The sequence below is a fragment of the Lampetra fluviatilis genome, chromosome 18, assembly GCF_964198595.1.
Source record: "Lampetra fluviatilis chromosome 18, kcLamFluv1.1, whole genome shotgun sequence".
Classification (NCBI taxonomy): domain Eukaryota; kingdom Metazoa; phylum Chordata; class Hyperoartia; order Petromyzontiformes; family Petromyzontidae; genus Lampetra; species Lampetra fluviatilis.
In genome coordinates this window covers 4,626,711-4,646,207 of record NC_136292.1, presented here as the reverse complement: position 1 = coordinate 4,646,207, position 19,497 = coordinate 4,626,711, and the positions used below count along the sequence as shown (strand labels likewise).

Genomic DNA, 19,497 nt, shown 5'->3' with positions numbered 1-19,497 from the left:
TCCATGCTATGCAACTAATCAAGTTTTATTGAGCCTCGGTGGGATGAAGGGCTGGGCTGAATCCTGACCAGGATTTGAACTCCACAGCCTCCCGATTGAAAGCCGCACACCCTTTAAGCCCCACGCCGCCCAGTAGCACAGCGTTGCCGTTTAATTGCAAGGCACAGAGAGGTCCTTGCGTGAGCCCCGCGTAAGGACACGTACGAATCCTTCGAACGCGGCGAGCAAACTGCTAACGAGATGCGCTCTCCAGCTGTTCAGCCAAGCGTGAGATTTTAAAATAAATAATAAATGAATGCACAAGCGCAGAAAGCTAAACACCAGTCTGCCCATGCTCACCGCACCACTAAGGATCAATTGACTCAGATCCACATGACCTACAACATAATGTGACGCTCTGGTCCATGCATCAAATTGAATTTTATATTCCCTTCCACCCTCCGCCGCCGCCGCCGCTGCCCTCCCTCGGTGATTTGTGAAGCAGGCGCCGCTTGTGGCTTTCCAATGTCTGATGCGTCACGGCGCCGCTTAACGCTCGTGGCAAGGCACCAGGCACCAGGCAAAAGTCCTTCCCGGGTCCTTGTGGTGGCAGTGGTGCGCGTTGGCACGAGTGAATCTCTCACGGAAGTGCCCCCCCCGCCCCCCCACTCTGGATGCAGATGGCCAGCCGCCCACGCCACCGTAAGACTGTGACCCCAAAGCGCACTCATTTGTGCTGAGCATCGAGCTCGGGGACTGTTTACGTGCTCGCTGGCAGAAGTCCCATCGCTTACCCGTCACCCATCACCTTACTCGTGGCATATAAGATCGCATTACCCATTAGTATCTGACTCGTTACCTTGTAATTGACCTGCTTAATCATGGTAACAGAATAACGGGCCACGACAAAGTATATTTAACAGAACACGGCAATGTCATGGCATTGTTTTTCGTTTAAGAAAGAGGTATTGTGTTTGCTGTTGTTTCGATGTGCTTCGTGAATTTGTTTATACGGCTGTGTTTTTAAAAAAAAGTGATTTGATAGGTCTGGGAAATGATGTCTGCTGGTAGCAACGAGCATGTCAGTGTCTGCGAATTACCATATTTAACGAGGACATTAAGTTTTAAGGTCACTCATTAATTTGGCGACCGTCCAATCCGTTTTTGTCTTGTCTGGGTGGCTTATGCAGATTCATATTCTTAGGTTTTTTCGGTAAAGTCACGTAGGTAAAAATTAAAATTAATAAAAGTAAAATAAAAATCACGACGTTTCGGAGGCAACACAAGCTTCCGTCTTGATACAGCAAGTGTGCTGTGACGGTTCCACCTGAAGACGGAAGCTTGTGTTGCCTCCGAAACGTCGTGATTTTTATTTTTATTTTACTTTTATTAATTTTAATTTTTACCTACGTGACTTTACCGAAAAAAACCTAAGAATATGAATACTTGCAGTCACGAAAGCTTCAAATCTAGAATGGCTTATGCAGGTTTGGGTCGACTATGTGTAGCCATGTCGTAATACTTTACAACACGATTACATGTTTATTTGTCTATTGAGTGTCCAAATGTAACATCATCTCTCGATGCTATACATGAAGAAATACATATGCATTACGAGATCAAGGAGGGCACAAAAGAAGAGGAATCTTGCACTGAAAAAAGACATTTCAATCAACGAGAATGTTCAGTTATAGCAACAGAAAAAGAAGGTCTTAAGCCTGGACTTGGAACAGAGAGATGTGGAGTCAGCTGCGTGGAGGTCTCAGAGAGGAAGTCACAGATCATCAAGAGCAGCAGCAGCAGCAAAAAAAAATAGGGGAGTGACCTTCCGCCGCGTGGGGGTTGACTTGAGGGATTTGATGGGAGAGGCCCCTTGGTATCTGGAGTGTTGGCGTGGAGAGCGCAGGAAGGGGGGAAAGTGGTGGAGTGAGATGAGAGCGCAGATGTAAATGGAGCAAGTCCGTGATGGTAAAGTGCATACAGAGCTCATTAAAATATACCATTCCAAACGCTGGGAATTTGTGAAGCTCACCGTCTGTACGTCTCGTTTGTGCTAATATATATATTTTTGTGCGTGAAAAATACACATGTCATGATAATATCAACGGCGTAATTTCTGGCATTGGGATATCCTGTCCTTGATAAGTATACAGTATGTGTGCCTTAGTGAAAAATTACGGCAATTCATAACTGGGTTATATATTGTAAGGCATTTGTCTAGGAACTGCAATTTGCATGACAATTGTCCCTTTCCTTTCCGAATGTGGACGAAATGTTTCTCTGTCGTAAATGAGCAGTGTCTATGATAATAATAATAATAAATGTACACATTTTGCCACCCCACTGCTGGTAGATAAATGAAGGTTTCCCCACTCGGCACCCATGATGAGAGCTGTTGGACCATATTTCACCGTTATGGTGGTCAGTTCAGGTTGGTTGAATGGAGGTGTCTATGATCCATGCAGGTATCACTTCGCCACCGATGTTAGTAGATTCCAACTCGGATCTCCAGGTTCATAGCGCAGTACGCTTGCCAATGTAGCATTACAACCGGCCCTTTCGAATACCTCTATAAATATTTGAAACTACCCCTGTAATTTCGGCATTGTGTAAAACCGAACTGTAGGGTGCAGTTGTTATTTTAGTCTTACCACACTTTGTATTTCATCAAACTTAAAACAAAATCTCAGTATTTTTTTGTTGCAGTAATTGTTTGAATAAAAAATATGCCATGTAGTCACAATTGCAAATAATACGTTGTATTGAATTAATTGAATTGCAAGTTCAGCACTGTGAAGAGTGAGGCAGATGCTGTGGTAGTGTAACGGGAGAGAGTCACCATTGCCTTCAGTCAGATGCAAATGTAAAAATAGTCACAAACTCGGTAAATGATAACACATCCTTGCCAGCTAACAAAAAACGCATGCTAAGAGCCATTCATTTGCAAAGTCACCTTGAGAAAGCTCCGCTTGAAAAAAAAAACTAGTTCTTTAACTCGGCTTCCCACCAATACCTCCTCTTTCCATATTTATTTGTTTATTTATTTCATTGTACACATATCTTGCAGGCACATCTCAGCATTGTAGTGTCACTGGGAAAACAAATGTTTTTTGTTACTGGCAATCGCAGAGTCCCATTCCCCAGGAGAGAAGAGCGATGTGGAGGCATTGGGCGGCGTTTTTCAACTCCCTTTATCTCTTTTTCACAGGCTGGAGGTGACGTGGAATCACAATTCATACACTCTCAACGCAAGCCCCCCCACCCCCGCCGCAACCACCCCACCTCCGCCCCTCTCCTCCTACAAACTCCCCGGCAAGACAACCTGGCCTCAACGGTTCTAGCATTATTCAATTTGGCCCCCAGCTGTGTTGAGTCACAGCTCTCTTGGCAAAAAAAAAATACTTGTCCACAAGTTAAATTCTCACGTGGGTAACAGGAAAACCTGGAAATAAACACTTCCACAGGGCAACTTCCACAAGGTGGAGGAGGACCCTAATTGTTAACGGCAACATTTCCTCAAGGCAATTTGCTTACACCCTGCTTTTGGAAAAGTGAGCATTAATGCAAAGTGGGAAAAAAATTGCATTGTACTTTACTGCAGCAAAAAGTAGCACGCAGCATACTCGTCAACAGCACTGCCTTAAAATAATATATAGTCAGCAACGTTTCGAGCAACGGCCCTTCTTTATCTCCAAAAGTGTCACGGATTTTAAAATAGTGTTTATTTTAAGGCAGCATCATTTACTCTTTTGTTCCTTGTGCTTGTGTACCACTGACCAATACAGCATCGCCAAATTATATTTTACTTTACTGTAGATATGATATAATATTTTAAGCAGAATTTTATAGACCAGAGAACAACTTTTTGGTTTGTGTATTTGTCATCTATTTTCTTTCTCCGAAAACCTCATCCTTTTTATTAAAAGAAAAACATACATTTTTCTCAATTGTATTCCAATCATGCTAACGGCATTGCACCCATGAGGCAAATATATATATCCACTCGTACCTCTGCAGCTGAAAGTGCATCACCCCATGTGATAGAACAGCTCTCTTCAGAATAACTTTTATATCCACACTAGGGGCGACACCTTTTAACGAGTATTTTTCGCATTTCAATAAAACTGACACGAGTGAAAGTCTCATCCCTGGAATAATGCAAATGATGTTATTTTTTTTGCGTGTATACATTGTTAACTGGCCTGATGCCATCAACTCGCCATACACTTGAGAACCCGATGTAATCGCTAGCAGCCGAGTAACCGGATTCAAACCCCAGATTACGTGGCACCCGCCTAGCACTTGAACCATTGAGCCACAAACCCACCTACCCACCCAGCCAGCCAGCCAACCCAAACCTCATCCTTTTAAATAATCACTGAATACGATAAAATAAAAGTTACTCCAATGTCCAGCCGCTCACAGGGCCACTTAACCAACATGAAAGACTGCAGTCCATGCATTCCCCAGAGATGCGAGTTTAAACCTGCACATGAGAGCGAGAGCGAGCGAGGAGAGCGAGCCAGGGCCCACTGCACCCTGGGGTGGGGGGGGTTCCTCTGTCAGGTGTACGGAAGCCACTTTTTACAACTTTGTTCCGGCAGCATTGGAACAGTTACTTCAAGGCACACAAAAAAACAACAGCAGCAGCAGCAACTCCACCCGCCGCCGCCCCCACTTAAATTTGTTATATTGACCCCTTGCCACAAGGCGGTTGGCTGAGGACCTTTGAATGGCAAGAGAAAGGGGCAGGAATGTTGTGGCTTCCATATCGGAGGGGGGGGGGGGTGCCCAGCCGAGGCTGAGGCTCAGTGTACGTTTGTCGAGGTGGAGGCAGGCTAAAGCTACGTGGCTGTGTGCCGTCTGGTCAATGGCGAGCAGTGACTATGACAGTTGGGTTTGAGGTTTTTTTTTGCCTTTCAAAATTGTTCGTCTTTCCCCACGGTTTATCCCACGTTTGCTGGGAGTCATGTCATGCCACAGTGTCCATTCGGATCTCTAACAGAGCAGTGCAACACCTCGCGTTAGAGAACGTTTTGCAGAAGCGAATGTCACAGATTTACCTTCAAGTGACCCTCTGATCTACACATGGTGGGGGGGGGGGGGCAGTCCTTTGCCGCCCGTCCTGCTAGAGAGTAATTTCCATTGCATAACAACCAAACCGAGATTTACATTCTCAGAGCTGGAATGTATCACTGCAGAGCCAAACTTAACGTGGCTATTTGTTTTTCATGTGCAGTCTTTGGTGACCGGCCTGAGACCACAAACTCTCCACGATTAAAACCCCGGTTTTGAACTCGGGGCCCTAAGTCGTACCGGCTCTGTGGCAGAGGTCGCAAACGGGTTTTGATTCCTTACCCGTACCCGGCCGCACCAGGGTCGCAAACGGGTACCCGTACCCTACCCGATACCCGGCTACCCGTACCCGGCCGGGTATGGGTAGGGTACGGGTATCGGGTACCCGATTGCGATCTCAGGGATGAAGCCATGTTGCAGGCGCGGGTGGGTTGATTCTAGGAACTTGAATTGTGAGAAGAGACAAGACATTGGGAAATGAGTGACAAACGGTGACTCACCAGTGACTCACGGCCTACCCGTACCCGGCCGCACCAGGGTCGCAAACGGGTACCCGTACCCGGCCGGGTACGGGTAGCCGGGTATCGGGTAGGGTACGGGTATCGGGTACCCAGTTGCGACCTCTGCTCTGTGGCCAAGCCTCTGAGGTGCCGGGCCACCTCACTGGTGAGTTTCATATTTCAAGAGTATGTGAGAGTGTTTATTTTTTCTTCATTAACTTCACATTCACGGTTGTACATCTGTGGACATGTTGGAGTATGATGATAGTCACTACTTGAAACGCATACTATTTAAAATGTATTCTTTGTTTACATACTCTAAAACCACCGCAATGAATTGTTTCAAAATAAAGAACACGCGACATGATTTATAATGAGCAGTGTAGAAGGAAGAGAGGTTGCATTTAAATAAAAGAAAGTTACACATTTATCACGATTAAATACAAATAAAACAGTAGTTAATGTCAGTTTGCTAACAGGATGCAAATGGAGCAATCAGAAAGATCAAAGGCGTGGAACTGCAGAATACAAAGCTCTTTGCAACAATAACAAAAAACCCACGCTCATATCGCAAACAAAGCCACTGGCTTATGAATTGCTGTACATTCGCAGAATGTATAATTCGGCCACTGCCCGTGTCCATTGAATTCGGTTTGTGAAGAAAAGTAAAAAAAATGATAATGAGTCAAAATAAAAGAAAAAGCAATTATTCTTTCCAAGTAGGAGAGAATTCTGTGACCCGCAGATAACGCACTTGATTCACACAGGCTCGACCTTTTCCACGGAGATGGAGGTGGTGGTGGGATGACCAAAATTGGGGTCGTTTGTCTGCGAGCCTGTCTGTGGCGCGCATCTATATACCGCACCGGTTTGCCTGCAAAACTTAGTTCTACGCGATAACATCGCGAGCGACTCATTACAAGGTGGAGCTGATGCTAATGACTAAATGTCACGGCTTTAAAATATGCAAGGATCGTGTTTTATCTTACAGCCTGAATAAGTTGCTTTACCAGATACACCGCTGTGATAACAGGGGCGGCTTGCGTGGCTCCATTAATTGGTGTTGGCTGCACCGGTTTGCAAGGAAGCCGATCGTAATCGGAATATTTTTTTCGACTGGAAGAATCCGATGAGCTATGAAGCTATTTTCACAGACGTCCGGTAGTTTTCACAGATGCTCGACGGTTCGATGCTGCATGATAGTGATTTCTTCTGTACGCTATGAATGCACCACCAACCTTTGTAATATTACATGCGATTCTTCTCACAACCAAAAAAAACCCAAATGCAGTACAACTCCTCTTACCGAAGGCAATGTCGTGGGATCGGTATCACAGATCCTATTACCCACGGGTTATCTGTGATTTTACTCCACTTATCCGCTGGACAAACAAACACACAAATGCTGGTAATTGTGGATAATAGGAGGAAGAAGGCAACGTACAATCGGAGCTTTCACAGACTCAATGGCTCCCACTTATAATCCCATATGAGCTTTATCTATACCTAGACTGTTTTAAAATAGATGTAAACCCTGTCTTATAAAAGAGACGAGAGATTTCGGGATGGTGTGGCCCGGTGAAATAACGGTTAATGTTTGACATCCTACAGTTTGGATTATAAGAAAATGAATCACGTATAACCGATAATAAGTAGTTAAGTTGCCTAGCCAGCATCACGTTGACAGTTCCGCGTGATGTAAGAACACGATTTGGAATGTCAAATGTTCTACCGTTCTAACTTGAAATCGACTGCACGGTGTGTTGTGGTTAATTAAATGTGACTTTTGTAAATACTTTCTATATTGGAAGTTACGAAGACAAAATTAGCAACGAATACTATCTGTGCTGGTAAATATTGTCGATTCACCAAATCATATGCTTACCTAACCAACTACCATATTCACCTTTATGCTCATCTACCTATAAAAGCTAATTAATTATGTGCAAAAGCAGCGTGGGGAACCTTCATAAGTGTTTAATCATCCTTAGGAGTAGAATTTGCTTGCCTGTGAAGGGTAAAAGATCCCATGGCACAGATCTCAAGGGTATGCAATTATTTGCGAATGTCGTGGTCAAATTTGCTCTTAAAATTATCCTACAGTTATCCAAAGTGTACTTGCTCTCAGGTGGTGGTAGGGATTCTTCATTCCACAAATATTTCCGGAGTTGCTTTCACATTTGTGAGATGCATTTCTCAAGGCTGGCCTTCTTCTAATTCCCAGGCAAGGAATATATTACATTTGAAACAGCATTCTTTAAAATTATCGTAAAATGTGAATACATTCTGTAAATAATAATAATCATATTCTTAGGTTTTTTTCGGTAAAGTCACGTAGGTAAAACGGAGTGGTAGCTCCTGCAATCTCTCATTTACTTGATACAGCTGTCGTGGCTGTGACGGTTCCACCTGAAGACGGAAGCTTGTGTTGCCTCCGAAACGTCGTGATTTTTATTTTATTTTACTTTTATTAATTTTAATGTTTTACCTACGTGATTTTACCGAAAAAAACTCAGAATATGAATCCTTGCAGTCACGAAAGCTTCAAATCTAGAAATAATAATCATAAATCATAAGAATTGAGTTCTGGGTTGTTATTTTTTATTTTATTTGGAGAGTGTCAAGGCTCACTACACGTGACTTCAGTTTCTGGCCATTGCACAATATCGTTTTTACAAATTCGTCTGGGTTGGTATTGCGTTGCATTTTAATGGCAAAGGGGAAAATAAAATCGTTTCTTTATTAAAGTTACATGATGATAACATTTCTATGTTAAGGACATCAATATTTAATGTTCTTCGTGGCAGATCTTTTCCGACTGATTGTTTCCAACTATTGATGGTGTATGCATCTGCAGCGAAAAAAAAACATGCCATGTGTAAAGTATCATTGACGTCTACCTACTTTCAAAATTATTACTTCGTGTATTTCATTGATTCTACAGTCAAGGATTTACAAGAGCAACACAGGAACATTCGACACAGCAGGGAAATAGTTCCTTTTTTATTTTATTACACGCTTTTATTTAACTCACTCTGTCTGTTGTATCCTCAAATCTTGTAACTCAATTTTTACCCACTTCCCAATGTGGTATCGACTGCAAACTTGGTGTAATTATGTCATACTGATGACAATACTATATTCTATCATTATTTTTTATATGTTATGTTTTGGCTTGGGTCTAATTGTCCACGGTAAACTCACGTTGGCTCTAATTGACCATGGTTCCTTACGTTATGGCAAGCTTTGGGGCCACTTCCTGGAGTCGTGGAGTTCTTCCATTACTAGTACGGTACATTTGATCAAAGCGTGTTTTTATAAAGTTTTTAAAAAAAAATTACTTATTATGTATGGCATTGACTTGCTCCGTGGTAGCATAAAAGCCCAGATGTTTCTCAAGTAACATTTTGGGATTATCGGGCTTTGTGTCCCGTGCCGTAACTCCTCCGTCACTGTGCAATGGAGCACAGGCATTTCAATAAGACTTTAGAAGTAACGTCAAAAAATCGTCTTGTCATCAATGAAACATTTTGAGATTGTGTTAAAATTTGTGTGTTGTCTATGAAAGGCTGGATCTTTTTGTTCAATTGCAAACCATTTAATCTGAAACTTGTCTGAAATAAAACATGCAAATTAATGCCACTGAGAAAACATTTAAAGAATTCCTCTGCAACCCCTTTGTCACACACTGCTGAAATACAAGAATTTCAAACACTGCCAGAAGTTTTGCACACACAATGTAATTGTATTGCGAACGAAAATGTGGTGTGTATATGTACATATACAACATTACTTGTGCATAGGCATTCATTTATGTGCAATGTGGGAGCAGTGTTATTTGGGCAGTGTGTGCAATATAGGACTTATTTTTCAAGACGGCTGACAGCAGAGGGCATGCTATGACTACTACATCGGTGTGGGCCATCTCTGATTCTGCAGGGCTTGGTGAAGGTGAACTAATTATTGCTCTGCATTGTATTTACCCCTCTCCTTCCCAGCAGTTGGTATGCTTGCCTTCACAGTGTTGTCTTTAGATCACAAGGGTAATCTGAATGTCAGCTTTGGGAGGTGAGTGTGATTAAGTTGTCTCATGTCGTCTTTTAACATCAAGCACCCACCCACCCGAATCTATAAGTGTCCCGTAAATGCGTTTGGGGACCGATACAGGCTTGTCTTAAATCCAGCACAGGTGGTGCTGCTGGTGTGATTGCGGGACTGGAGGTTGCACAATCTGATAAATGCCATCCCCATTTGGCTTGTGTACCGTGGCGCACCATGAGGCCCGTTTTGATGTTCGATTTGAATATTATGGGCCCTTTTATTTATTTAATTTAGTTTAATGTTTTTATTTCGATTAAAAGCTGTTCTTCACCTGAGGATGGCTGCTTGCGTTGTGGCCGAAACGTCGTGAGAATTGTATTTTATTATGTTTAATTTTTTTAATTTTATTTTTTCCCTTCTACGTGACTTTACCGAAAGAACCAAGAAGATTAATGTTTATATTTTGGAAATTTGCGGCAGAAAGGTTCATTGTGAATATGCTCGTTGGCTTTGCGTGTTTTGCACCCATCTGAAGTGGGTGATGCTGTTCTTAATGCACTTTGATGGGAATGTTTGGCCAAGCCCATTCATTAAATTGTCATGACGGTGAGGGCGGATCTTTGTGAAGAATTGAGAGGCGATACTACATATTTTATAAGCAGCATTTTATCATGATGTCATGTTTTCAAAGCAAATCATTACGTTATTAAACCTTCCATTGCATGGTACAAATGGAAAATGAGCTCGATTTAAAATGTTATGTTTTGAGAAATGAAACACAACTGAAATCCTTTCAATCTTTGGCTCAAAACAAAAATAACGTCTGTAGCAAAACTATTTTTTTTACCGTTATGTGCGAGTTGTAACAAAAATATTCAGCGATCTCAATTTTTAAGTAATAACTAAAAATAAACGTGTCGTCAATTATGTGATGGGACAGTTTTGTCTCTGTATTTGGTAACTAAACCTTATTTATTACAATACCATATTTCACATGTCGCAGTTACTGCCAAATTAGGGTGATGAAGTGTGTTAGTAGAAGGAAAATTACTGAAATAACCCTAAACAAATCAGCGTGTTTTTTCCTTCTCTTCTACATGTTATTAAACAATTCTATACATTGTGTCTATGAATCGTGGGCTAGAAATGCAATGTACACATTTTTACGCAAACGAACAAATATTCTTCAAACGTTCATGAGATTTAGTCAGTGGCCATCTTTGTCACCGTTTGGCTACGTGGCGCTGTAAGCCGTCTGAAGGAGGCAAAAGGTGGCGTGTGTTTCGTGAAAAGGTGGCGTGTGTTTCGTGAAAAGTGTCGTGTGCTTCACGAAAAGGAAAAGAAACGAGGAAAAGAAACGAGGAAAGGTTAGAAAAACGGGTGAACAATTCTTCATTGATCCCGCAAATTTCAGCTCACCATAAACACATGCTTCCAATGTGATATTTTAATCCCACAAAAAACTGCCTTCATTTAACCTGTGGGCTGTTCCTCACATTACCTGCAGGAACTAATACATGTATATATTCCATCAAGGTCCTTAACATATTCTGATCTCCAACTGCTCAGCACTCCCAGGTCTACAGGTTGCGCTCTGTTAGTGATCGGGCTTTTTTCAGCTTGGCACCCAAGCTGTGGGACGCCTTGCTCTTGAAATCAGGGAATCAGAGTCGGTAGATATATTTAAGTCTGCTTTGAAAACCCCATCTCTTTAAAGTGGCCTTCCCTCTTTAGTTTGGTCGGTTGCCCCTGGTTCTGTTTTTGTTTCCTGCTATTCACGCATTGCACATTGGGATCATAGGGTGGAATGCCGCATTATAAATTTGAATTATTATAATGAGCCTGCAGTGTTACTTTCTAATGCCCATCTTTTAACGTGTATTTTTATTGTATCGATGTTGTATAAATCCCATTTGCCATCTGAGTGTTATGCGTATTGTTTTAATCCTGAGACGCTTTAATGTGGAAGATTAGAAGGTTGACGTGAATTCTGTGGATAAGGGTGAATTTGGGGGGGGGGGGTTGTGTGGGGGATGGAGGATATTTGCTGGGAGGATTGGTCTGATTGAAGCAAAGAAAAACTGCGAAATCTTGACACAGAATCTGTAGCATCTGATTTAGGTGAAAGTTAATGAGCTCCGCTTCACATGGAAAGCTGCCTGGCAATAAGTGTAAATCAAAGTGGATATAAGTGCAGCAGTGTGGCACATGACAGATGTAATTTGTTAATCTTCGTTTCAAGGCACAGGCCCGAGAAGCCTGGGGTGATTAAACATATACAAAATGGGTAACCCTTGAAAATACATTTAAATACATTTTCATTATCAAAATGCAAGATTCAAAATGTTTATTTTTTTGCTCCATTATATTGCAGGAATGTCATAATATCTCCGCGAATTCATTTTACTCTCGGGCAATTTGGGAGTCAAGTAGAATGTCAGGCATATGCAAAATGCATAGCTGCCCTGAAAATCAGTACCCGAGCAAACCCAGACTCACTGAAACAAAGCAACCCAATTCCATTTCTATTATGAGAAGCAGGCATGGAGTCAATATTGCAGGAAACTAACCGAGTGTCTGATAAAATATTAATTACACGCTCACTTTTTCAAATGCAGCTAGGAACACAAATGTAATTGATTTTGCATGAGACCAAGTTGTCAAAATCCCACGGCACCGCAAAGAAAGGTCAGAGTTTTGGCGTAACAACTGACCGTGATACTCAATTTATAATGATCGTTGATCATGGTTAAATTTTAAACTCATTATCTTATCAACGATGCCATGGTGTGGTAATGCTTGGCCTACTGGACTTTCAATCCAGACGCAGCCGCTTTGATTTTCCCACACGGCAGTTGAAACAATGGTAAATAAATGCCTTCAATCCCCCAAGCCTCTGCTCATCCAACAGTCTACATGGGTAAACCACAGTTTAGTCAAGAGGCAAGTCGTGTGTGGTGGGATAAATTGTGATTGTTCCCACAAAGACGTCAGCATGGAATAGTTGATCAAATGCCCTCCCGAGGGGTTCCGTTGATCTCCCTCTAATGGAGGCCCTTATTTCAGCAGTGGAGTGAACAAACACTTGCAGGGCTGCGCCTTTATTTACTCTTTAATATGAACAGAGAGCTTGCGAGTTGCTCAGCCAATTGAGATACATTATATTGTAGCCAAAACCATATCATACGCAATTTAGGTGTTTTGTGGGTGTGCGTGTCACAATTAAAATTGTCTGTGGCCTGCCAACTTGCTTCACTTAGCCTGGCAAGCACCTTGGAGAATCCTGGCTGCGTTCAACTTTCAGGGAATATCGTGCATTTAGCCATCTCAAGTAATACTCGTGGACCGATTTTAGCTTGGGGAATGGCACTTGTATAGCCACGCGTGTTTGCTCCACTGGTTTTCTGCGTGGCGCGTGTTGGTGTTAAGGGCCACAAAGGCGCACCGGTCTACTCTCAGCTGACAAATTATTACCCTTATTATTGTGTGCGATTGCATGTGGTATCTGCAGGCTAATGCAACGGCCTTGGCCATGTGATGAGTGAAAATGCACAGTGCTAATTGGCTTGCCTCTGGGAATGATTGACAGCATAAATAGGTAAGTTTGCCACGGGCCTCATTGAGGCTTTTAAGAATCATTCTGTTCGCTGTCCTTTGAGTCTTCCAAATGTGACTGCTGTCTGTGCTGGGTGTCACAGCTGCAGTTGCCAGAGAGACTTCCGGGAAAAGTAAAGTCCAACTTGATTTATAACAATTTATATTTTATATTTTTGCATGCTTAATGCTTTATCTACATAAAGCTGCTGCGTAGTACTTGGATGTGTTTTCGGGGCGTATCATGCATTGTTTGGCACGATGTCCGACGTTTCGCTCCATGTGCTGGGAGCTTCTTCATGAACTCAATTAGATCTAGCGACTGAGGTTCTCCAGCACAACCGTGAAAACCTACGCAGAAGCTGTTGTATTAATTTCCTTCCACCCCCACCCAAAGTTCATTAACGAGAACCACTAAATTAGAATAACTAGAATAACAAAAACGCGTTCAAGACCAGCATTATTGTGAGACGTTGTGCAATCACATTATGTTAAAATGCGTTGCTATGTTCTATTAATGAATACAGTTTTTAACATTGGTGCTACAACGTAAACATAATTGTGAGAGGGCCCTCTGTGAGTTGCTTTGGAACTGTTGCTATGGAATGGAACCCTGCTTGTGTATGAGCCACACACGTCCCCCATTACTGTATTTATTTGTCATCTTTGATTTGAATATCATGGACAGCTTATTACAGATATTTTTCAGTATTTAAATTTCACGCATCAACCACATTTACAATTGGTACTTCAAAATACCCTTTTTGGTATGATTAATGTATTTAATTACGTATGCTGAATCTAACAAAGTTTGGCTGGTTAATAGGCCACATTTAAAACTTGATAAATGACAAGTACATTTAAATTGTACAGCCATTATCCAACGCTCCATACCAGATGGTGTAACATGTACTGCATATTTTATTAATGCACTTGCAAACATTTGTCAAATCATGTTTTTTTTGAGAAACAAACAATAAAGGCAGTATGAAAAACAACCACAGTAATTAGATGTATAAATCACAGCCACATACCCATTTGTAAAAAGAGTGTATAGATTGCCCTCGTCCTCCTGCTGCCATTCCTTGGCATGTTGCTATAGTGCTCGTGACTTTGTATGTGTCCAAGTGCTCTGTGATTAAACGTCGCTCCAAGGAAGAACCAGCCAGTTGCCCTTAATAGCCCGACTGCCCCAACAAGATACATTAATTGGTGCCCTGTCTTTAACAAGATAAATAGATGACAAATGTTCCGTTCATGGCGACGGCCGGCTGGTGGAGGTGTCATTGCCCCCGAGTGGGTGATATGCCCCTTGAGTGCCTCGTACATGGTTTGGCTGCGTGATAAGTAGGTATGCAACGACAAAGAATCGATTAAATAGCTAAAAATCAATTCTTCTGCTCGTGATACCTGTGGCAATATCATACACGCCAGGGTCATGTGTTCCTTCCGAACGCTCTTTCTTCTGATATTAGGAAGCCACTGAAGCTATGCGCTTTTAAATCTCGATTCAGAACTAATTTATTTAGAAATGCTTTTTGTGTTTAGTTTGTTGTCCTTAGATTAGTCGGTTGGCTATGTACGGTGCTAAATAAGATGTACATTTACATTTGGTGCAAAGCCTCAAAATGGCATGCTGACGTTACGTTTAGGCCAACGAGATTGAACAAAATCGTACAAGCAATCGAGACGGAGATAAGAAACTGAACTAAACGGTGTAATAAAACGAGACAAAAATAATTCAATGTTGAATCGAATTGCGATAACAAATTGTCACAATCCATATTCGCCTTTGTATAATGTCACGTTGGTTAGCTTTCGTGCAAAAGTTCTCGTCATTCATCGTCCACCGCCCAACAAATATCGTCACGTTTTGTAAAGTTAGTATCAATACGCGCCGACGTATTGATCAAATTCTGACCAGGCAGCTCAAGATTTTTTCACGAATCAATTAACCTTCAATGTGTGTGGGACGTTGCCTCAACGTGACGAATTCATCGAATCGCCGTGAGCAGAGGCGTAGCTAGGGGGGGGGGGGCAGGGGGTACATATGTCCCCGGGCGCCAAGGTAAAGGGGCGCCAAAATGAGGCTTACAACGTTACATTATAACTTATTGCGGCGGGCGCGGCAGCCTGAAACTACTGCACAAATCTACACCTCAACCTAAAAGTTTATATATCTCGCCACACACAGCCTACATGTCATGTAATTACATTTTGGTATGTGATTAAACGGGGGGGGGGGGGGGGGGCGCCAATTTTATAGTTCGTCCCCGGGCGCAAAATATCCTAGCTACGCCACTGGCCGTGAGCGAGCCGCGACAGGCGTCGTGGCAAGGCCCTCTCCAAAACTTTATTTTCCCACCGGGGGGGCGAGCGATGGCTCTCGGGTGGTTGTGAAGCTGCGTGAATTTCAGCTCCCAACACGGTGGAGTGTCGTGGTTCAGCCAAGTTCAACTCTGTGCACGGAGGCTTGTGGCTGCAATTTAAAATAAAAACCGTTCGTGCGATGGGCATGACTGATTACATATGCAATTCATCATAATGGGGTAATAGCGGGCCATGGATAATGCCAAATTTTCATGGTGTATGTGGGCCATACGGGTTACACAAGCACTTGTGGAGATTCGCAGAGATCGTTCGAGAGCAATCGTACACGCGTGCACTTTAAACTGCCAAAATACATCAAAGATTAAAAAAAATCTAAAGAGAAACCCGCAAATCTCCTTCTCATTGCGTAACAATGCTCAACTTATATTCGTATAATTGTACATCAAAAACACGGACAAATACTGTGGTTTTGAAGCACAAATCATCCCTGTAAATAACACCCAGACAGATGATAAGTACAAACGAATAGCCTCTGGCATAGTAATTAATTCAATCAGACATTCTCCCGGTTTCATTTTTTCCTCCCCTCACCTGGCTCGATACGCGACCCTCATTATGTGGGTTCTTTGGGTCAAACTGAGATACAATTCCGCTAACAAAATCTACAACATGCACACTCAATTAGCAGCGCACTCCGGACCGTACCATTCCGTCCACGATTACCCGTCTCTGGGGACACAGATTCCTTCGTAATCCATTCCCGCCACACTATCCTCCCTTCCCACTATTTCCGCAGCTCTTTCCATCCCACCCGCGCAGCCACGTGACAACCATCCCTTGCAAGCACCTGCAGGGTGAGTTCGTCCTATCCTGGCGCCACTTAAAAGCACATTAAAATGTTATTTTTCTCCTAACCTTGGATGCATTAATCTTCGACTGTCGTGGGGTAAAAGTGAGGGGGGGGGGATATTTTTAGGTTGCAAAGGCCACGTTGGAAAGTTGGGTCGGTGATGGCTCACTTAAGGGAGAGTAATGCTGTCCTTGCTTAACCCCCCCTCCCCCTCCGCCCCCCCCCCCTCACTGAAAACATTAACTTACGTTTATAAAATGCCTCTTATAAAATAAATTAATATATGGGGAAATATAAATAACTAAATAAAAATATATTACGAAGTCAAGGGGCTTGCTGAATGTCTGTCAGACGTTATCGTTTATTATCGCTGTTTTTGTTTTATTTGTTTGATCTTACAACAACAAAACACGTTAATGCTGGGGATGATTTTTGTTGTTGTTGTTGTTGTGCAAAACAGGTGTGAATGTTGCCTACGAGGCAAGAAGGAACCCTTTTAATGTCCCATGTAGGCGAAGAACACCTCTCTACAGTCTAAACGATACGTATTACTTATTTTTTTGCGTTAGGGATTAGGTAATACCCATAGTGTTACATTGCCACTTTGGGTAGCTGTCTGAAAGTAATCGGTTCAAAGTGAAATATTTTTTAACGTGTAAATGCGTATGATGATTTATAAATGTGGAGAAACGGATAATCTCAAAGAAGGATTTGTCGTATGTGTGTGTATTTATGTGTATATATTGAAAGAGAAATTTTGAAGTAAACGCACTGTGTTACATGGCAACAACGTGGGGCATGCAACAATAAAAAAAGATGTAACTTTAAAAAAGTGACTTTGGATACATTTGTAAAAAGCCGTTGGAAAATACCGACCTGATTAAATTTGATTCGGAACAAGGTAAACACACGAATCTGGCTCATTGCGCACTCACACATTCACATTCTTATTTTGAGCACAAGTGACTTATCTCACATTCCAAAAAATATCGGAATGTTATGACGGACACACGTTGTGTCAGTCACGCGATCGCTGGCAGTGTGTGATTCGTGCTGGAGAAATGATCACGTTTGCCAACGAGCACAGGAGTTTGAAGCGGCTGCCCCAGTTAATAATGCGGATGCATTAACCATGGATGTACGTAGCATCTTCTTCAGTGGACTTGAAAGATCCTTTTAACACGTAGGCGGGAGACACAGCAGAGCCTCACCATTCTGGCGAATTGCCCGATGATGCTGGATGCAATTACCAGCGAAACGTCGTACTCAAATTGTAAATGTTGTGGTTTCACGCTTCAACACACCGGTGGGCTAAAGCAGTGAACTATTTGTCTTTTGTCAACGTGACACTTTTTTACTGATTGGCCGTGTCGGGTGGTGGAGGGTTACAACACATTTATAAATAACGCGATCTAAACCCACAAATCGTTGATTGAAAGATCCTGAGATCCGATTCGAAGATGAGTGGGCCATGTGCACCGGCGTCATGGTCCAATTGAGACATATTTTACAATTGACTAAATTAGAAAGTCCCCCCCCCCTTGCCCCCCTCAAAAAATCAAACATCACAGCCCCTCTGCTGGCAGCCTAATGCCCACTCGTACACCAGCGCGGCGCCGTTCACCACGTGCCGCACAGGGACAGCTGCCGCCGCGGGTCCCCCGGCGCGGGTCACCTTGAGACGCACCCGCACGCACGCGAGGCATTGAGCGATGGCGATAACGGCGACGGACGACGCAAAACGCCGCCGCGCTCCGAAGACCGCGCGCGCGCTCGCTCCCACCTCTCTCGCAGGTGCTGCCGATGTAGCCGGTGGAGGCGCAGTCGCACACGTAGCGGTTCCATCCCTCGCGGCACAGCCCGGCGTTGGCGCACGGCCGCGACACGCAGTGGCGCCCCGTCTCGCGCACGCACGCCGGCTTCACCCCGGTGGCCAGCTGGCTCTCGGCGATGCGCCGCACGTCCTTGGCCTGGCCGTCCAGGTAGAGGTCGCGCACACAGCCCACGTAGCCCAGGCCCAGCGACGCCGTCCACAGCTCCGGCGGGAGAGGCGGCATGTCCAGGCGCCAGCCGGGCAACCCGCCCAGGTACATTTCCCCGTCCAGATCCAGGATCTCGCTCTCGCCGCTCGCCGTGAATTGGGTCCGGCGGCCGTCGACGCTCACCAGGCCTGGGAGTAAGGGAGGGGGGCGGGGGTTTGACGAGAATGTAGACACGTGAGATGCACGGTCGCGATGTGGCGCACGTGCATGCATAGGGTCGATGCAAAAACACGGGACGTTTTTCTCTCGCGATAGTCTGTGGTCACCCGATAGAGATATACTGGATAATACCAAAGCAATGTGGCGTTTCCACCGCTCCGATTAGCACAGTTGGCTACATGCGGTGCGAAAGAAGTTCAACGTACATACAGTACTTGCTAAGAGCCATAGCCCCGCTCTTAGCAAGAGCTGTCAAAAGTTAGAGGCATCGTTGTGACGGCTAGGATAAGTTTGTGATCTCGGTCAGAACGCATCGCTAAATACGAACATCGGAGTGGCAGCTAAATAAGGGGATTTACTCAAGTGGATGTCTACCATGCAGATGACGTGATGAAGTCAGATGCTAGAGATGGCAGCGGCTTGGGTAAAGCCTTCATCCAGCAGTGGATTGATCGCGGCCTGACGATGAGGATGATGATTTCCGTAGCCGCCAATTAAAATGGGTTTTAATCCCACGTTTATGTTTGTGGGGGAGATAGTTTGTCAGTGCCAGTCTTGCCAGCGAGCCCCTATAAAGGCCTGCATGGTTACACACAGTAGAGGTGTGGCTGCTCACGACAACCAGATGACTGTCTCCAGAGCACTGCCGCTGTTGACATGCAGTACCAGGCGGCGAGCCTTTCCGCCCAGTAAAAAAAAACATTCCATTCACGTAGCTTCACTCGCGAGGAGTGGAGATGTACACATGAAAAGCCTCTCCTCACACATTATCATTTGACCTTGTAGCAAGTGCCTTTAATAGAACTATGAATATGCCTGCCGTGCGCTTACGTGTGCATGTGCACCGTATGCTTGCGTTTGTATTGTTCGGTTATTGTTGATGCAAAAAATAGGCAGAAAGAGCCCCAAATCCGGAGCATTAATA

General features: G+C 43.7%; 1 protein-coding gene across 10 annotated transcripts in view; it reads right to left on the bottom strand.

Annotated features, from left to right (window-relative positions):
- LOC144937111 (neurexin-1-like) overlaps positions 1–19,497 on the bottom strand; it is a 392,794-nt gene that overhangs the window by 151,512 nt on the left and 221,785 nt on the right. For all 10 annotated transcript variants that reach the window (XM_078864391.1, XM_078864394.1, XM_078864395.1 and 7 more), the window contains one exon: positions 18,155–18,541. In XM_078864391.1, the coding sequence (XP_078720517.1) occupies positions 18,155–18,541 (387 nt within the window). The remainder of the gene's footprint in view (positions 1–18,154; positions 18,542–19,497) is intronic.